The sequence below is a fragment of the Haplochromis burtoni genome, unplaced genomic scaffold, assembly GCF_018398535.1.
Source record: "Haplochromis burtoni strain Fernald_Lab_line unplaced genomic scaffold, NCSU_Asbu1 Contig_11, whole genome shotgun sequence".
Taxonomy (NCBI): Eukaryota; Metazoa; Chordata; class Actinopteri; order Cichliformes; family Cichlidae; genus Haplochromis; species Haplochromis burtoni.
Window position 1 is genome coordinate 3,382,935 of NW_024582372.1, and position 19,708 is coordinate 3,402,642.

A 19,708-nucleotide genomic window follows, 5' to 3' on the forward strand; every position below is an offset into this window, starting at 1 on the left:
AATAAGAAAAACAACAAATCAATGATTGCTTAATCAGCATTTTATCAGGCGATTCTGCATCAAATAGTCAAACATGCATGAAATAGTTAAACACAACATTGAAACATGGATGACACGACTTATCTAGAGGTTAGATAAGCAATGCGGTGGTGAAAACAACCACTTCACTATGTGAGCATGAACACATGCTATGGTTTCCATTCACAGTAAAAACACAACCCGTTACTCTTTAAGACATAAGGAAAGATCAGCCTATAGTGATAGAAAAAGTCTGTATTAAAGGTTCCCTTTTCGCTAAACCCCAAATGTAAAAACAGAATAAGGCTCATTATCTTTTGGTCAATCAATCAATAACAAAACACCATTAAATCAGTACAGCCGTGATACAGAGAAAAGATTTAAAGGGATATCCTGTTCTCTACATTTCCCTTTTTCACACTCTGTAACAAAATAAATGTGTTCCTCTTAAAAAAAAAAAAAAGCATGTTTGGTAAAATTGATAAACGAACAAATAGATTAATCAAGAATGACAAAAAGTCCACTTGCATGTTGAAGTTTACCTGTGAAAGTGAAGGTGGATCTGTGGAAGGAATATGTGTGTGTGTGTGAGTGAGAGAGAGAAAAATAGCTGGCTATGATCCCAGTTAACTCCAGCTGCATCAGTAAATACAGGTTTGAGTCCAATCCCAGAAGGTAATTAGATGATTGTGGAGAGGCTGGGTCCCCCTTTCACCAAAAGATCATCTCAGTGGGGGTTTAAAGTAACAGGAATTAATATCTTGACTCTAAATCCAATACCTGACACAAAGACTACATGAAGAAAATATGATTTGAGTGGTCCAGTATTCCAGACATTGGGGGTATTCATGATGCGCAACAGCATGGATTCAAGTAGATTGTTAATGCCCCTTTAAATAACAAGTGTTCCACTATATTCAGTCATATCACGTGACACACATGTCGGGAACTTCACTGTTGCAACAACATTGGCTAGGATAGTCCACACTGGTTATTTGGTCTTTAAAGAGCCATAAAAAACAGAAGAACAAAAAATACTTAGAAAGAGGATGTAAAACAGGTATGACAAACTAACAGAAGAGCGACAGGAGATGGAAAAAGGAAAGGAAAATCAGAGCATGGAGGTAGAGAGGAAGATGTTTGACATCATGTGCAGCTACCAAAAGTGGTCTCTTAACATTGATTTTGCATTATTGCACTGCAACGAAACCACAGAGGAATGACAATCCACACACAAACACACCCAAACCACTAAGCACACTTTTCACATACACAGGGAGGAACAGGGCCTTTCTTTGCCTTTTTAATGCAATAGTAGGGGGAAGAGGAAGGATAGCCTGTCATTAAAAGAACATTTTGGTGTCTTTAAACCTGCACCTGGGATTACTTTACAGCTATTTAGCGGTCAATATATATATGTTATCCCTACTACACCAAAGGACCGCAGATTTGGTCCTAGTTTCAAAAAACTTCGTAATTTTTCATTAAAATGCTTCAGATATTTTCAGTCATAGGTAGGTTCAAGTTCATCTGAAAATGTGTGTTGCACAAAGGCAGGTGAAGTCTAAAGCTTGTTCACTGGTCTGAGTTGTAGAGTTCAAGTGGTTGACAAGATCCACCTACTTCTGATTCTTCTGAATCCGTTTTCTGCATAGTGAAGCCCTGCATTTACATGACTTAAGGAGGATTTTATCCTTCAGCAGAAGTTGTGCAAAACAATTAAAAAGGCTACTAAAAATGCTGTACTATTTAAAAAGAAACTTAAAACCCTCCACAACCTACAGTTTGGCATCTGACTTTATCCATACCTCGTTCCTCTTTATCTCATATTGACTGAACATCTTCTTGTAAGGCATTGGATAAATAGAGGGCAGCTGATTTAAAATCAACGGAGTCAGATGATGGATGAGTTGACATGGAAATCCAAGTAAGAAACAGCAGGACTGATTTTGTTTAAAAAAAAAAAGAAGAAAAAAAAGAAGAAAAAAAGAAATCCAATTGAGGTGATGTGCATGGGTTTCACACGCAGAAAAAGACAAGGAGAGATTAAATCAGTGATGGTTTAACCTAACTGATAAACTACAATAAGTCTAGTTAGCAGATATTTCACTTAATTACTTAGGTATAATTTTTGATTGCCTTTTCTTTGTATCGTTTTCAAAAATCAAACATTTGAAGGCCTAACCTGAAAGATAACCACTGTTCTCCATCATCTGACTCCGACTATGAAGGATAACAATTTTCCTTAATGTGCACCTCAGGCTGTGAGACACAAAGGACGACTCATCAGCCTGATACCTGCGTCAGTTTCTGAAGGCTAGTGTGCATCACACCTAGATCAAGTTTCCAGAATCACGCGGTTCACTAACATCTGATCAGCACGACACACACACACAAACATACACACAGACAGACCACTTGGTGTCTGTCCTTCTCTAGATTTGCAGAACCAGGCCAGCGGCTGAGACGTTGTCCCCTCCACCTGCAGTCTGATAAACCTCAGTGCACACCAGCACTGGTGCTACACAGATCTCATAGTCCTCTTCACTCCAACAGCTGACAGGCCTGGTCTCCTGTAAAGGGATACGCTGGCTTCCCTCCTGTCGGCTAACGGAGAAAGAGTCGTCCATTATGAGCCTCGCCTTGCTGGGATCAATGTCATTAGAGCCACAGACGTGGCGGTTAGCTGTGAGCGAAGCCTTGGCAGTGGCTGACATGGTGTTCTTCCACTTGGAGCCACGAGTCACAATCATGGCTTGAAAAGCCAGCGTGTGGACATGGAGTCGGGTCAGTGGTTTGACTGTAGCTCGGGCACCATTTGCCCGACTTTCTGCACTGGCTTCCTTGTGGCGCTGGTTCAAAATGCGATAGACCTCCCTCATCTGGTCAAGAACAGTAGCTACACGAGGGTTTGGGTCTGACAATACGGTGATGTTGGAGCCTTTGAGCGAGCTAAGCAGGTTTGGAAGTTCCTGCTCATTCATCCCCAAAGAGTCCGCCTGGAAAAGCAGAATTAAGGTAACTCGTTAAAACCGATTTTACTATTTACTACTTTTACATTTTCATCAGGTCTGCACATGTGTGTTTGGCTGCTTTGTTATGCTGAGTGGAATAAACTACAGCCTTTGTGTTGAGTGCACAAAGAAAACCATGGCTTTGAGGTCTAGCCACAACAATATTCATTATGTGTTTACAGTATTGAAGAGGTTTGATTATGGGGCAAAATTTGCACCTTTGAAAGCAGCAGAACATCGCATTTCTTCAAAATATGATTATGCAAAAGTGGAAAGCAAATACAGCGCCCACTGAGTCAGCCTGCTTTGCTTTGAGTTTAACTAAGCAAATCTTCCTGGCATCCATCTATTTTCACAAAGCTGACTCATTCCGTTTCTGTATATAAACATTTTACTTCTTCAGTGTTGGTGATATCATTTTGCTCATTGATCAGTCAAACATACATGGGGAATGACGTAGTGGAGCAGGTCTTCCATGATGCTCTCTTCCACAAAACTTGCCATTTCAAAATGAATTCCAATTTGAGGGGATGAGGAGGAAAGCAGGTGTCCCAGACGGGAGAGGAGGGCTTCTCTCTCACCTGAAATGATCCAAAATAGGTGGAAGATTAAAGAAGAGTTGTAGACGCTGTCAGGCAGATCGCAGGGTGTCAAAAACAAAACAAAACAAACAAACAAAAAAAAACAAAAACAAAGAGAAGCGAAAGGGTACAGTGATGTTAAAGGAAGGAGCAACTCAACAGGAAAGACAAAAGGGTAATGAAAGAGTGGAAAAACAGCAGAGACATGGGGGAAAACAGCAGACCAGAAGACAAAGATACTGTCAGATCAAATAACACACAGCTGATCTGCTGTGCAAACAGCCTGGCTCAGAGGGGGAAGCTGGTTATCAGCCTATGATACTACCTCTGTGTTTTGTTCTTCTTTTGACATCAGTTCTTACATACAGTGAGGCAAAAAAGTATTTAGTCAGCCACCGATTGTGCAAGTTCCCCCACCTAAAATGATGACAGAGGTCAGTAATTTGCACCAGAGGTACACTTCAACTGTGAGAGACAGAATGTGAAAAAAAAATCCATGAATCCACATGGTAGGATTTGTAAAGAATTTATTCGTAAATCAGGGTGGAAAATAAGTATTTGGTCAATAACAAAAACACATTCTGTCTCTCACAGTTGAAGTGTACCTCTGGTGCAAATTACTGACCTCTGTCATCATTTTAGGTGGGGGAACTTGCACAATCGGTGGCTGACTAAATACTTTTTTGCCCCACTGTACAGCTATCACCAAATGTGGCCAAAATCCAGCCAACTTCAAGTGTCACTGGTCAGTATGCTTAACTATGCTTAAAGCCCTGAGCTTTCATAGACACTACCTGATAAAGGTGCATGGGATCATATATCCACGATCTCCTGATTACAAACCCTCAACAATTTGCGTCACTGTGAGAACAGCTCCAGGTAACAGTGATACACAGCTGGGACATTTCGTGTCCTGCCTCTAGCACGCTCTACTCAGACACCACCCTCGTGTAAACAAATTTGAGCATTTCCAGTAGTGAGAGTTGACAATCTCAACTCCAGACAATGACCCAAATTATCTACCAACTTTGTCCAGAGTTCATATTTAAGGTGAAACCTCTTTTCTTTTGATAACTACAATTAGTAGAATTTTAATCTCCAGGTGATATGAGAGAGTAACGCTAACCTCAAACTGCTTTTGTTAAGCCAGGATAATACGTTCAACGTCAGCGAGCCCAACTGTGCATCAGAAAGAAGGGAACACCTTTCTTACCTGACCGGAAAGGGAAGTTGTCCATCATTTGGAGCCCTCCCACCACCAGTAGGTCAGGTTTGAAGTCTATAAGTTTCTGAGCAAACTCCTCCATAGAGGACAGGTAGGGGTTATTGGCATCGCTGTGAATGATGTATCTACAGAACACAAACACACAAACAAAGTGAACAACTATCACCTCAGAGCACCGTGTACACACGCACTCCACGCTTCTGATGCATCTGTATGACACCTACCTATTGGCTCTACGTGAGGTATAGCGCCCCCAGCGGGCACCAGTTGGATACTCCAGAATCAGATGAATGTCTGGCTCATCTATCACTTTACCTGCCACTGAGGAGATAAAAGGAATATCACAAAGTACATAAAAATTACAAAACGGAAATTTCATTCAAAGTAAAATGGATGCATCACTTTGTCTTATTTCGAGTACCTGTAATGTGCTGCGACAGGACATCAGTAAAATCGGTGCTGAAAGTTCCCCCTAGCAACACATCACATCCCTCGGTTGCCATGCGACTAGCCATTACTGGAGCATTGCCGCCTACTGACCATCTGTTTCCAGGTAAGTCGCGGGCCCCCTCGACCAGCTCGCTAAAGAGGGTTTCATTTAGCATAAAACGCCTGTGGGAGAAGAAAAAAAAACTTTGGTTTAAACTGTGAAAGTGAAAACTGACATTACTGTGATTTATGGTGCTTAAATTACATTTTTAATTAACTTTCCACAAAATGAAAAAAACAAAACAACAGCATCTGCCACTAATATGATCGCTTAACTTCTTTCCTGCATATTGATATGTCCTACACCACCCTGGGTTAAGAGACTGAACCCCAAGTTGCTCTACGATCTAGTGCTCTAGTGTGTGAATGTGTGTGTGAATGGGTGGATGACTGGATGTGTAAAGCGCCTTGGGGTCCTTAGGGACTAGTAAAGTGCTATACAAATACAGGCCATTTACCATTTACGATGATTTCATCGGAGTATGAATGTGTTTATGAGTGTGCTTCGATTGTTCCAGCGCTAGCAAAGCTCTATATAAGAACCAGCCTATTTATCCTCACATAAGTCTCTTGGCATCCCAAAAGTCATAGAGAAACCCATTCTGACCTTCTCTATACTTTTCCATCAACACTCTCAAACATCACATCTTCAGTGCTCTCTGTCAATATGAGACGATACTGCTGCTGTCTGATCATCACCATCTTAACCCACTTTCAAGAACTCTTTCTCATAGCTTCATCGTATGGCTCACCAGCTTTATCCCTCTGTAGGTGCTACAGCTTTACACATCGCCCAAGTTCTTGAAAGTTGGTATCGTTCCACTGCCATCTCTACTCAACATCTCCATACCTCCACAAGTGTTTTATCTGGACCAACCGCCTTTCCTCTCTTCATCCTCTTCAAAGGTGCGCTCACTTCCTCCTTACTAATCCTTTGCAATTCCCCACACACTCTTGCTGTCTTCTCTCTCTCTGCTCCTTAAAGTACCTCTTTCAGTCTTCAACACACTCTCTTCAGTCATTAGTACATTTCTATCTGTATCCTCCACAATCCTGAAACAGTGCACATCCTTTCCACCTCCTATGCCACCTCTCTCTTCCTAAACACCTAGACTCCCAGTACTCCCACTGCTGCACTGCAGTGGGAGACGAAGGCTGAAATATATTACTTCTATATCCATCCTTTTGAGCATTAAAAGTGGGGTGATCATAAAGAAAAGTGCAGTAGGACTCTCACTAAACATACAATATGATCACCCTCAGGATGCCAGAATGCTGGATATCAGAATGAAACAGCATGAGGACTCGGCTTGGTTGCCAGATAATTGCATCTCATTCTTGCTTATCAGTTAACGCAGCGGTCCCCAACCTATTTGCGCCACGGACCGGTTTGTGCCCGACAATATTTTCATGGACCGGCCTTTAAGGTGTCGCGGATAAATACAACAAAATAAAACTAGTACCGATACTGAAAAAAAAGATTGATTCATAACACACGTGAAAAGACCCAAGAAAACCGAGTTAACGAAAAAAACGATAACAAAATAACGCTAAAAACCGATAAAAACCCTGAAAACCATACATTTCACACCCGAGTCTCAACTCTCGCGGCCCGGTACCAGTCCCTGGCCCGGGGGTTGGGGACTGCTGAGTTAACGCTCACACAGCAGCTTTCTTATAGCCTGAAGTCACAAATATAAATACTTGTTAAAACATTTTTTAAATGCACATCTCCAATGATAGGTAGAACAAACAGCCGTAATAACAAAGCACCCTTTCAAAATAAGCATCTTTATCCAGATAAAAAACAATTTTCTCTTGTTCTTTGAACATATTATTAGACATTTATTCATTTAGATTAGATGCTTCAGAATTACTCTGCATGGTATTTACACAAAGTCTAAATACATTTAGTCATTTGGCTGCCATTAAGAACGTACAATCCCCAAAACGGGCAGTATAAGGACCAGAGAAATAAGTTTAAATGTTAAAAAAGACAGTTTCTGTCTCTAACAGAAAAGTCTTAATTCATGTTAGCGCGCATTCTTTTTCTATGTGGGTTCCTGCTGATTCTGTAGTCTTGTTGCCCTTAGGGTGTTTTATTCCAGACAATGAACAAGAGCTCACAGGCGCCAGAACACGAGCAGTCAGCAATGACTGAGCAGATCAGGGAGATTAATTCAACTGTATTCTCAAGACTTAAAAAGCCTTTTCAAACATAAACAGCAGCAAAAATGAAAAAAACAGACATCACTTACTCTGCAGCTGCTCCTGGTGCAAAGAAATATGCAAAGCTCTGAGCCAGCTGCTCCACATTTTCTAGGTAGTCATGATGCAGGGGCTGGTCTGTGGGCTGGATGCCTGTTTTATTAAGCAGTGACACACTGTCTACTATCAGGTCAACACAACCTCCAAAACCTGTGAATGAAAAAGAGAGAAAGAAACTCAAAGAGGCAATATTCATTTGGAAATCAGGACAGGGAGAACACTGGTATGACTAGTCACACTGCTTTTACCTTTGTGCTCCAAAGCCACTAAAATAACCTCACAAATCATGTAAGGTGTGCCCCAACTTCATCAGCATTTAAAAGCAAACTAGACAACATTCCTGCTTAGCCCTCGAGTTTAGTTGCAGGTTGAATTCATTTTTAAATTTTAGGCCTTTTCTATTGTTACTGGACTACACTTGACAGTGTCATTTCTCTTCCTTTTACAGGTTATAACCAGTGTTTTTTTCTATCACTGTTTATAATAACAATAATAATTTTCCTTTTTACTATATCATTGCTGTTTTTTTGTATTGATGAAGTTTTATGTTATAAACATGATGCCATGCTACGATTTCTGTGATAGTATAATGCCGTATGAAGTACGTGTGTTTTTCCGCCTGAAACAAAATGTGCTACATATATACAATTTTGTGCTCCAGGGCATTTTAGAAAATAAAACATACTAAATAGTGAGAAATCCACACAATCTGCAGCTGCTGTGCCCAGTACGGCTGCATTTATCTCCAATCACAGCTGAAATAGTGACACACTGTCAGAGTTTCAGCTGCTGGATCGATCATATGTCCCATCAGCAGATATAGAAGCTCTGAGCTTCACAGATGCCGGTCATGTCTGAACAGGGGCCAACGCTTCAGGCAGGCAGGCAACTTGTTTAAGATTTGAATAAATTTTGCATGACGCTGGCGTAAACTTTACTCATGCTCCTTTGTCTGAATTTGCAACCCTATCTTTTTTTCCTGCTGTAGCTTCATATAACAAATATAAAATAACCTTTTGGGATACAGTTAGATTTGATGTCATAAGGTTAATATGAATATGGTGCATTTTATAGTCCTTCAGGACCCTGTCACAGAAAGCAGGTTTAGTGGAAACTCTGAGTTTGTTAACCCTGAGAGGAGATGAGTGAGTTTACTGTTCCTGAAACAGAGCCAACTTAACCTAACCTGTTCCCCTATATATTTTATTGAACAGAGCTTCTCTCTGAATGTTCCCTCATGCTGCACCTGCACCATCTCTATGACACCATTTCATTTCCCCCATTATTACAGTCAATGTCAAAGCTGTTTACATCTTTACAAACAGTTAAATGCTGGTTAATCTTCTTATTAAATCAATCATGAATGTAAGGATAACAGTGGACATCAATGGGCACTGTGGATTAGCTCAGAATAAAATAAAGAAGTTGCCCAATTGTTAGTTAACTTGCACTGCACATTTTGTAATCCCTGTTACAATAAAACTAACTTTTATTGCACTTTAGGCAAAAAGAAAGAAAGAAAAAAAGCCAAAAAAAGATCAAAGATCAATAATTTCTCATGCTGGAATAAATGATGCTACTGTTGTTGTCTGCGCCACTTAAGATTCTTAAATGGGACTAAATGCAGTTTAAAGTGAGCTTTTAAAAACAGGCTAAAGACTGGATGTTGAGCAACATTTTGAAAAGCTGCAATATCCGAAAAGGATTTGCACCACTAAATCAACAAAAATCTGTCTTCCTTGTGCTGTGGAAATCCAAAAGTCAGTTTACAGCTGAATAATTATATTTAAGAAATGTAAAATGTCATATTTGGTCACATTTTTAACTATTTATCTGTCTATGAAAAATCAAGAGTGGGTAACTGATGACTGAGTGGACTGGTTGAAGTTTCGTCTATTTCTGGAGCTGAAAACTCAAAGAGTTAATTAAGACAGAATTTAGAGTTAGCATTTGTCAAACCTGTTTCTGGGTCAGGGCTCAGGTTAAGTGTCAGTAAGCCATTATTTATGTTGTACTGTTCAATGCTGCAACTAATAGCAATAAGCGTTAATCCATCCCTCATGGCCAACTCTGCTCTGATACGAGTGCTCAAAATAACAGACTCCAGCACATGTTGCCAGTATGTTGTTGTTTATTTTTCTGGTTATTTATGAACCCTTTTGGCACCATGAAAACAAGCTTTTACTTATAGTTTGTTCTAATTTGATGTGACACACAAACACATGCAACTAGTCAACAACAGCAACAAAAACAACAACAAGGCAACAACAAGGCTGATTCTGATCTTTTGGCAGAAATTTCTTATAATCGCATTTACATCAGGTTGTACTGTTGCTGAGCTTATTGGTAACCTATTGGGTAAAGGCTGGACAGACAAGTTGATTCTTATTGAGTGTCTGTGCGATGGTCCAAAGCACAAGGTTTTAGGACTTGCTCACGAGACAAAACACTGGATTACTATAAGAATACCAGAGCTTACATCACATGAGCCTGCACAGTTGTTTTTAAGAAGTTCAAAGTACAACCAAGGGTTTTGCTGCTTATAAACTTCTGGCAGGTAAACTCACAAGACTGTTCAAAACATCTTAACTATTTATTTCTAAGTGGGGTTTGTTTACTCAAGCATAAATAAATAAATAAATACTCTAATATATCTTTATTATAAAAAGGCCAAAAATAAGAGGAAAGTGGACAGACATCTGTTATTTAAGATAACACAAACACTCTTCCTTAATGTCATGCAGAGAAGTTGTCATTATATTCATAATCTCCCCAAACCATCTGTTTTCATCCAGAAAAAAACCCCTAAGCTCCAAAAAATATTAAGCTTCCTTTGCTAGTTAAGTAGTGTATATATTACTGATAACTGCAGATACTGCCCCACCTTACACATTACTGAAGTGAATGCCATAATTGGCTCAAGTCATTGTTGAAATCATTGGATGCATCCTTACTGGAAGATAATTACCAAACAGGAAAACAGCTAAAACACACACAAAAAAACTGATATTCTGTTTAAAAGAAAGTGGAAAAGTTGTATTTTAATTAAATATATTTTCCTTTATATGCCAAACCTGTAACCCGGAGCACACTCATTGAGACTTTATTTCTAAGCTGGAACTAATCATCTTATCTGGTGACCACCTTTCATGGTTATTGCCCCTCCGCACCATCTATTCAGGCTTCAACACACAACCTTATTTATTTCCATAAGAAACCCCTAAATGTACTTTTCTCAGTTTACTAAAGTTTGACATTAAATATGAGGCTAATATTATCCACTGCGTTAACAACTTATTTTCTGTTAGTGAATGCGGGCAGTGACTAATGTTACTGTTATTCTGGCGCAGTTTACCTGATCGATCATTAATCCACAAACCCCTGAAATTAGGTTGCACTCATACAGTCTATGGTTAGGCCGTTAGCTAGCTCGTAACGCTTACCAATCGCTACTCTGGGTCTGGCGACGTTATTCATCCCCACTTTCTGCTCAGCCCGGAGCAGGGAGGAAAGGACTGTGTCCAGTCGGTCGTCCAGCACTGCATTCTGGGGTGACCGGAACCAGAGGGCCAACACAACCACAAATAAGGACACGACAGACCCATATTTCACCCACGGTACCCTGCCTCCCGCCTCCATCGCTCGCTCTCTTGCTCTGTGTACAAGCGCTCTCTCCCCCTGCGCTGCCGCTGAAAAGCTGTGCTCTAGGTTGTCTGTTTTGGTCGCCCGAGTGTCCCGGATGTACCTTAATGGGGCGGATACCGAACAGTGGAGTTTCTGCGATACTAAGAAAAATCACTTCAACTGCATTCTTGCCTCTTTTACAAATACCCCCCCCCCCCCCCCCAAAAAAAACAAAAAAACAAACAAAACCGTCGCTTCAAATTCTGTTTTAAGAGGTGCTGTTTAGTTAGGGAACGGGAAACGCTTACGTGGAAAACTAATGAGGGGAGGGACGTGGACGGGTTTGTTTTTGCTGACAAGGCGGAAGTGGCTCGTTTGTCTTTTTTCAGTTTAACAGTTTAGCCTTTGATTAAAAGTTCACTACACAATTATTGCGGCGAAAACGATCCTAAATATGTTTTTTTCCAAATCTATTAAAAAGCTTCATGAATTGGATAATGGATCCCTTATTTTATAATTTTCTGTTATGGAGACAAGAAAATTAATAAGTAATCAAAATTATACTTTTCTAACTATTTTATAAAAAGTTATATGGTGCCATTGTTAAAATTTGAATAGCAGAGTTGCATATGATATCAGAGTTGAATAGATAAATATATCATTTGTGTTTGTAGATCATTACAAATAAATATTCAGGTCCACAAATGTTAATACTGTTTACTTATATATGCAATATTTGTTTCATATGGATGTCCACGGGATTGCAAATTGGTACTAGTGTTGTTGTTTTTTCCTCAGAAAATGATCCAAGTTGGGGAAAGTAATGGACTGAAAATGAAGGCTAAATGTAGTTTTATGTATACACATAAGGAAACATTGAAATGAATCCATATTCTTTTGGTAAAGTTGGTTAGTGACACTGAATCCAGACACACACACACACACACACACACACACACACACACACACACACACACACACACACACACACACACACACACACCACACACACACACACACACACACACAAACCACACAACACACACACACACACTTTGGATTATATACTAGGATGTATTTTTTTTTTACTTTTATTTCAAAACATAACAGTTATGCGCCAATATTATAGTTATAACAGGCAGCCAACACTGCATTTAATTTCCAACCAAGTTTAAAAACACTAACTGGCACCTGTGACAGTCCATCCTGACATTATGGAGTAGCACTGAGAAATTATAAATTCAATATAAAAGCTGTGATCATTACAAATTAGACACATTCGTCAAAATGACATTGCGCTGTTCTAAAACAATCCATGCTGTCAAAATAAATTTAATCACTTCTACAACAGTAATAGCCTGTTTTGAAGCAAACAAATGCTAATGCCTGTCTAAAATAAAATTTCTCCTGTCTGTCTAAGAGGTGAAAACATCAACTCCAGCACTTTCTCCTCAGGTTCATCACATTTTTGTCACATCCCATCTGCAAATTCACCTCGCTTTAGTTTTTAAAGCCGGTGTGCAAAGTGATCAGCGCGCTTTAGCTAAAAAGGACTAAAAGCAGTTAATTTTGTCAGCTGTGTCTTCTGGTCAGTGGAGTGTATCGCCCTCTAGTGATAGTGTAATGATGCTACAGCTGAAAACCTGCAGGTACAAAAGGAGAAAAATGGGAAATTAAAGCAAGGATGACTCTTAAAGTTGGCACACCAGCCTGCTGGACTTGCATCGAGTTAATGTGGGTCTACATGTAACTGACAGCAGAAGAAAATCTGAATCCATTTCTGAATTATGCATGTAAGAAAAAGTCAGAAGTACATTATGAATAATCTTTTAAATCCATACTTAAAAATAATAATAAAATAAATATATATATAGTATATATATATATATATATGTATATGTATATATATATACATATATATATATATGTATATATATATACATATATATGTATATATATATATATATATATATATATATATATATATATATAATATATATATATATATATATATATATATATATATATATATATATATATATATATATATATATATATATATAAAAAAAATCTCACACATAAAATCCATCTGTTTACCATCTTACCTTAGTTTTTATTTGGGAATCCCTGCCACAATCTCAGATTCAATACCACAGTGATCTGAACCACGCAGGAATTTAAAGTATCCTAAAAATCAAAAAAGAAAACAGAATTTACCTGAATTTGCTAAACTGAAGAAAACACGTGAACATCTATAAACAGCACCATTTGCCCATTTTGAGTGAGGGAGTATTACTATAATTTACTGTAAGAGAAGAATTTCTCATTTACTGGTAGAGTTGGGTAAACGAGCTAGAACAATGTCAAGAAAACATTTGTAATAGTTAAAGACGTAAAGACCCCCTTTCAGAGCATTTAATGATTATTGTTTAAAAATAAATAAATAAATAAATAAATAAATAAATAAAAAAAATAGAGTGAACAGGGTTTCAGCTTTGGTGTGTCATGAAGTCAGTCTGTTTTACATATAAAATAAAGTGAAATATAGAAGTGTGTGCTCCTGATATAAATAATGTATAATTAAAAATACTACATCTGTCTTAATGAAGATCAAGTCCTTGTGATTCTGAACAAAATGCTGATTCAGCTATAAGACTCCCCATTCCATTTTACAGGATTATACTGTAGTATTTTCAGTAGTGACTCCCCTCGCATAGCATGATGACTACGTGTGTTAAGAGTATTAAACTGCCTCTGCTCACCATTATCACCCCAATCAGTGTTCCAGGAGTTGGCACAGAGCCAGTAGGGAGTGCCATTTTCCTCTCCCCAGCCCAGGATCTTGATGGCGTGACCACCGACAGCAGAACCAGACACATGTTGATAAACACCTGGATAAGACAGAACAAATCCATTAGAGCTCACCTAAAGTTTGTTTTTTTAGTACAATATAGTGAAGAGACTGGGTGTGTATTCTAATAGTGTCTATTTCATACTAAGTCACATTCAAGGCACCTTAAATACTAGAATATCAAACTGCATCTAGCTGCAGTTGGAGATTTCCAGCATGAAAGCCTGTTAACTTTTCACACACAAACCTCTGCAAGAGCTAAACAAAGAGGAGCTTCAGTTCAAATCAATGTTAAGAGGACACAATCCCACACTATATGCTTATGCTTCAGCCACAAAGTAAAAGTGAATTTGTGAAATGGCAGGCAGGGTGATCATTACATGTGTGATGAGTTCATGTGTTCTTACCAGTCTTGTACAGAACAAAGTCGTCATAGACTGTAAACGCTCCCTCTACAGGGCCGTTCTTGTAGATCTCATACTGAATCTGCTGTTCGTCTGATGGCACGCTGTAAGATGTTTTACCTGCAACACACAGAGTCAAGATATGTGTGCATACAGCCTTGTTCACCAACATAAAAAAAATAAAATAAAATATTGCATGTAGAAGTTTATAATATGTGTAATTTAAAAAAAAAAAAAAACAATCAGAAAATCAAAGTTCATCTGCACAATAGCTATTTGAATATCAGGATAAGGAGTTCCCTCAGAATTCATATAATATCCATTTGTTATAATTCAATAACAATTTGTTTTGTTACGTTGCAGTTACTACTCATAATTATGCAGACTGAGACAATATTACAAACCTTATTTATGATAAATATACATTTCTTTCTGCTGCTCTTACCATAGTGCTTGTCCTGTGTATAGCTTGGTGTGTATCCAGACTCACACTGGCGGACACACTCTGGTGTGTCACCACCCTCCCCAGTGCAGGGAGGTCTGCTGCCATTCACATGGTGCTCACAGGGGGCGATGGTGTAGGGCCTGCAGCCTGCAGACACAAGGATATAGTGTCTCTACTGTAATCACACCCAACATGCGCATAACTGCATCAATCTATCAGAAACACACTCACCAATGTGGGAATCATAGAGACCCCCAGAGACCAGCCCTTCACTTGCCCAGAAGTCCCAGGCAGCTGAAGGGTAGCCACCATTACATCTAAAAAACACACACACAGAAAAACAAAACATTACTTACTAAAAATGAACTTATTTAAGGAAAGCGCCAAACTTTCTTTCCCTCTCTTAGCACCAATTGTATCATCTATATCTGCTGCTCTTTTCCCCAGATTAAGGTTTTTATGTCATAGTTTGGTTCATTATATAAATTTATTATCAAAGTTCAGTGATCCTGGTAAATAATTATAATCTTAATATCTTGATCTTTAATATTTTAGTGATTTCAGTTATCTGATGGGTAAGAACTGCTCACCCCATGCCACAGCTGTCACAGCAGGTCAGCAGATCCTCTGAGGAGATCTCCACATTGACCTTCCCATTGCTGTGAATGCATACACGATCAGAGATGGCCTCTGCAGCACCAAACGCCTGGAACCACAACAACAAAGACATGAAGCAGGGAAACAGATCATCGCAAAATTTGAAAAGCAAACGTTTCATTCTTGTCGGAAGAGCTGAGCTCCATTCTCTTCCTTAATGAGGTTTTTTTTTGTTGTTTTGTTTTAAGTTTCTTATGCAATTTCAGATTACAGAGCCCTTGAAGAGTCTAGCTACATGTGGTGACATTGAGCAGCTTCTCACCCAGCAGGATCCACAGGAGCCCTGGTCTCTGATCTCTTTCAGAGTGGGACAGTTAGGCCACTGCTGTCTAGCATCAAATTCTTTTGGCAGCTTCAAATCTCCAGCATATTGAACCCTGCAGAGGAAACCAGAAGTTTTACTTACTATTGTTTTAGTAAAGTAGGGCTGCACAATTAATGATTGTGCAAAACTGAATATGCATGCTCCATCAATCCAACCAAAAGCAAATTAAACATACCCTAAACCACCGCTTAAATACGTGCCTACATGAGCCAATCACAGCCGTTCCCTGCACTGCAGAGGTTAAAGTTGACTGTACTACTCTGGACGAGCAACACCACAATAAAATATAAATGCAAGAAAAGTCAGATGCCTTCCAGAACTCAGCCCTGAAAGCAGATCATACACTCTTTGGAAACATTTTGGATTTGGCACGGGTGATCCTAACTAGGGATGGGTATCGAAAACCGGTTCTTGTTGAGAACCGGTTCCCACCGGTTCAATTCCTTGGAATTGTTTGCCATTTTTGCCAGTCGCCCTGAATGACATCACCACGTTGCGGAGCGTCATTTACCTGGCAGGAAACATGGCGGCTCAAACGCTCAAAAGTTTGATTATACTTTACGAGAACGTATGACGACAGGGCGACTTGCAATACTTGCAAAGTAGATATTTCATTTAAGGGAGGAAACACTACGAATATGCAAAAGCATTTGCTCACAAAACACACGATGACCTTAAATGAATGTCGTGTTTTTAATTCCGCTCCGGACTCGTGAATCTCAACCCAGCAGCAGCGGTAACGTTTGCACGTCCTCTCCCGTTAATGCGGCAGATAAATATTCAACTAACAGTGCATATTATGTTAGCGCGATCTGCCTTATTACAAAACCTGCCATTACTGTGCGTTTAGGTGACCATGATGAGAGAGACAGACAGAGTCTGGCTCAGATGCTGGCAGTTGTCGCTGCAGTCTACCGGTAGCGTCTCCTTTCAGGCCAGGATAGACGAATGTCACCGAGCAGTGACTCAGTTTGTGGTCAAAGGCTTGCACCCATTTGCCACAGCAGATGCCCCCTATTTCACTTTGGTAAGTGAATGTGTTTAATTGTAGGCAGGGACATTACTGGATATTCTTGTGTAATTGCTACAGAATAATTTATGTTATACTTTGTTATTACTACAGAAGAATATTGATTTTATTATTTTACATTTACAATTTTTTTTTCCGGGGACCCTGTGACACCCCATTGAAGTGCTGTAGGCTGGATCTCTTAAGATCTCACTGTTGGGTTTGTAAGGCCATGTTACTCCTAAATTTCTATCTTGTTCAAAGAGAAGATATAAAACAAGGTTCTAAGCTATTCGACCTTAGTGTTCTCCTTTTTTAAAAAGAATTGATAAGAGAATCGAATCGTTAAACAGAATCGAAAATGGAATCGGAATCGTGAAAATCTTATCAATACCCATCCCTAATCCTAATTAGAAGAACTCATATGCAGCGAGTGCCATAGAGTTGTATCTGCATCACAACTCAACTTATTCAACTCCCTGAAAACCCATCAGAAAATGCTACCTTACTAAACAAAAGATTACTGCCTTAAGCAGTGGAAATACCCACGCTGTATGAAAAACACTCCAGGGGAAAGGGACCCACAGCTGTCGAGTACTATGATTTATATTCACTTTAATTATGCAGCTACGATGAATGAAGTGAAAGACTTTAAATTCAGCTTCCAAGAGATGCTCTCAGGTGAATAAGCACATTATTTAATTTTATTAAAGAAGTTTTATTTAACAAGAATGTGGCACAATGTAAAAATTTAAACAAATAATTTTGATTTCATTACTCAAAATAAGTGATTAGCATTTTAGCCATAATGATGGAGCCCTATTAGTAAGTTTCCAGTGACACTGAGAATAATGTGAAAGTACAGTCAACTATCCTGTGATCAGCGTAGGTTGAAATATTCTGATGTCAGGGATCGTTAGAGGACTTGTTTCGCAACCACAAAACATATGACTAAGACTCACATGACTGGCAGTTTGGGTCCCTTCAGCATTGTACCACACAGCTTGCGCACATAACTATAATCGACGTTATGGAAGTTGTGGCCAGCCTGCAAGACAGGGAGGAGATTTAGTCAAACACTTTTACTCTCAGAGGCCTGTCATAAATTAAAAAACAATTCACTCACCTTCCAGGTAGTATTCAGTTTATTGATGTGGTTGACCATCTCACTAGACAGTGGATGGAGGTGGGGTCTGGCCAGGCTCACTGACAAGCTGGCAGCCAACAGGAGGAAGGCTGCATGCCACATCTTGCCTGAAAGACAAGTTAATAAGTTTTGTTTAGCTGTGGTAATTTATTCTGTTACTGCATCATGTCATAAACAAAGACTTCATTTCAGTAACTGGCTAAGTGAGCCTTTTGATTTTCCTGAACATTCACAAGTCTAGCTAGAGTTCAAAAACAGGAAGTAGAGGTTTATTTGTATTTTAAAATCCTCAGCTGTTCTCCAGCTCTGCTGGATTTTCACATTTGTAGTCAATACACTGCTGCAGCTACACACAGTATGATATTCACCCTTTAAGATAGACTCCTGAAACTACATCACCACTTAAAAGGTCACAGCTGATTGAACACCATCACGCTGCTTGAAGCTACGAGTGGAAAAAAAAAAAATTATGCAGAGAGTGGAGACAGACCTCTTAGAGTCAGTCATGCGTCAAAGTCCCCTTCAGTGGTTAAAGATGCTGCCTCAGCAAATGCTCCAATGATTTCAACGATTTTAGTCGATTTTGATAAGCAGCCACGCGGTAAAGGAAGAAAAAAAAAATTCCTTTGCACTCCCCCCACTGTTAAAGATTCTGGGTTTCAGTTCATATGGCACAGACGACAGGACCAACGATACAGGAAACTGGCTCCAGTGTGTGAATAATACAGGCCACATTATAGAAAGTAAAATGCAATGGGGTGAGCCGAAATTAGTTCCATTACAGACAGATAACGTAGCCTACTAAAAAGAGGAGTGGAGAGTGCTCGGTAATAGCAGGAAGTCCAGAGAAATCAATACCAGTGCAGACACTCTGCTTCTTCTGGGATCAGATGATCTAACTACAAACTATTTAATCTGATGAGACTGTGCCCCAAAATTATTTTACAAGCAAAAGTAAAGAACAAAGGCTTGTACATGAATGCATCCAGCCAAAAATGTTTACTCTGGCTTACTGGCACAGTAAGCCAGAGTAAACATTCCATTGAAAACAGAAGTCAGTTATGTTGTTGAATACGTGAAATCCCCACACCTGCTCAGACAGGTCCTGTTTGAAAAACAAAATCACAAGCCTGCTTGAGAAACAGAACGTGAATTTCTGTGAAGCTGGTTTCTATCACATGATGGATTGTGAAAAAAAGAAAGAAAAAAAAAGTATATTAAAAGGAAGTAAGAACAGGCAGTTTCCCGTAGCAGAATGACACATTCGCTCTGAGATCACACCAAAGCACTGCCTTGCTGCTCAATAAAAGACAGCATGTTTACAGGTCATGTGCAGAGGGATTTCTGAGTGTCCTCCAGTTTTTGGATTATTTTGAATTCTTGTGCATGTGCTATAAAAACAATAACTGTTATGCTAAAGAAACCATTCCATGTGTGCAAACCACACACAGCCCAGAAAACACACATAATTGGTACACTCAAGTCATTTTACAATCTGGATGTAGAACACAAAGATCATAAAAAATAACGTACATCTATAGATGTACATTATAGATGTACATTATAGATGTACTATAATGTACATTATAGATATACATTATAGATGTACTATAATGTACATTATAGATGTACTATAATGTACATTATAGAT

At 39.1% G+C, this 19,708-nt stretch overlaps 2 protein-coding genes across 2 annotated transcripts in view; both read right to left on the reverse strand.

Annotated features, from left to right (window-relative positions):
• Nucleotides 1–18: 18 nt before the first annotated feature.
• Nucleotides 19–11,438, reverse strand: adpgk2 (ADP-dependent glucokinase 2). Its single transcript, XM_005915066.2, has 7 exons — nt 11,039–11,438; nt 7,586–7,745; nt 5,260–5,450; nt 5,063–5,159; nt 4,827–4,963; nt 3,477–3,613; nt 19–3,017 (listed from the first exon to the last, which is right to left on the reverse strand). Exons 1-7 carry the CDS (start codon nt 11,232–11,234, stop codon nt 2,454–2,456), a joined length of 1,482 nt encoding a protein of 493 aa, XP_005915128.1. The 5' UTR covers nt 11,235–11,438; the 3' UTR covers nt 19–2,453.
• Nucleotides 11,439–12,342: 904 nt separating this feature from the next.
• ctsba (cathepsin Ba) overlaps nt 12,343–19,708 on the reverse strand; it is a 9,373-nt gene continuing 2,007 nt past the window's right edge. The window contains exons 2-11 of the mRNA XM_042214120.1: nt 18,037–18,164; nt 17,873–17,958; nt 15,839–15,953; nt 15,510–15,625; nt 15,151–15,236; nt 14,920–15,066; nt 14,478–14,594; nt 13,982–14,110; nt 13,325–13,406; nt 12,343–12,862 (exon numbers count right to left, since the gene is read on the reverse strand). Of these exons, the coding sequence (XP_042070054.1) occupies nt 13,333–13,406; nt 13,982–14,110; nt 14,478–14,594; nt 14,920–15,066; nt 15,151–15,236; nt 15,510–15,625; nt 15,839–15,953; nt 17,873–17,958; nt 18,037–18,159 (993 nt within the window). The 5' untranslated portion in view covers nt 18,160–18,164 and the 3' untranslated portion in view covers nt 12,343–12,862; nt 13,325–13,332. The remainder of the gene's footprint in view (nt 12,863–13,324; nt 13,407–13,981; nt 14,111–14,477; nt 14,595–14,919; nt 15,067–15,150; nt 15,237–15,509; nt 15,626–15,838; nt 15,954–17,872; nt 17,959–18,036; nt 18,165–19,708) is intronic.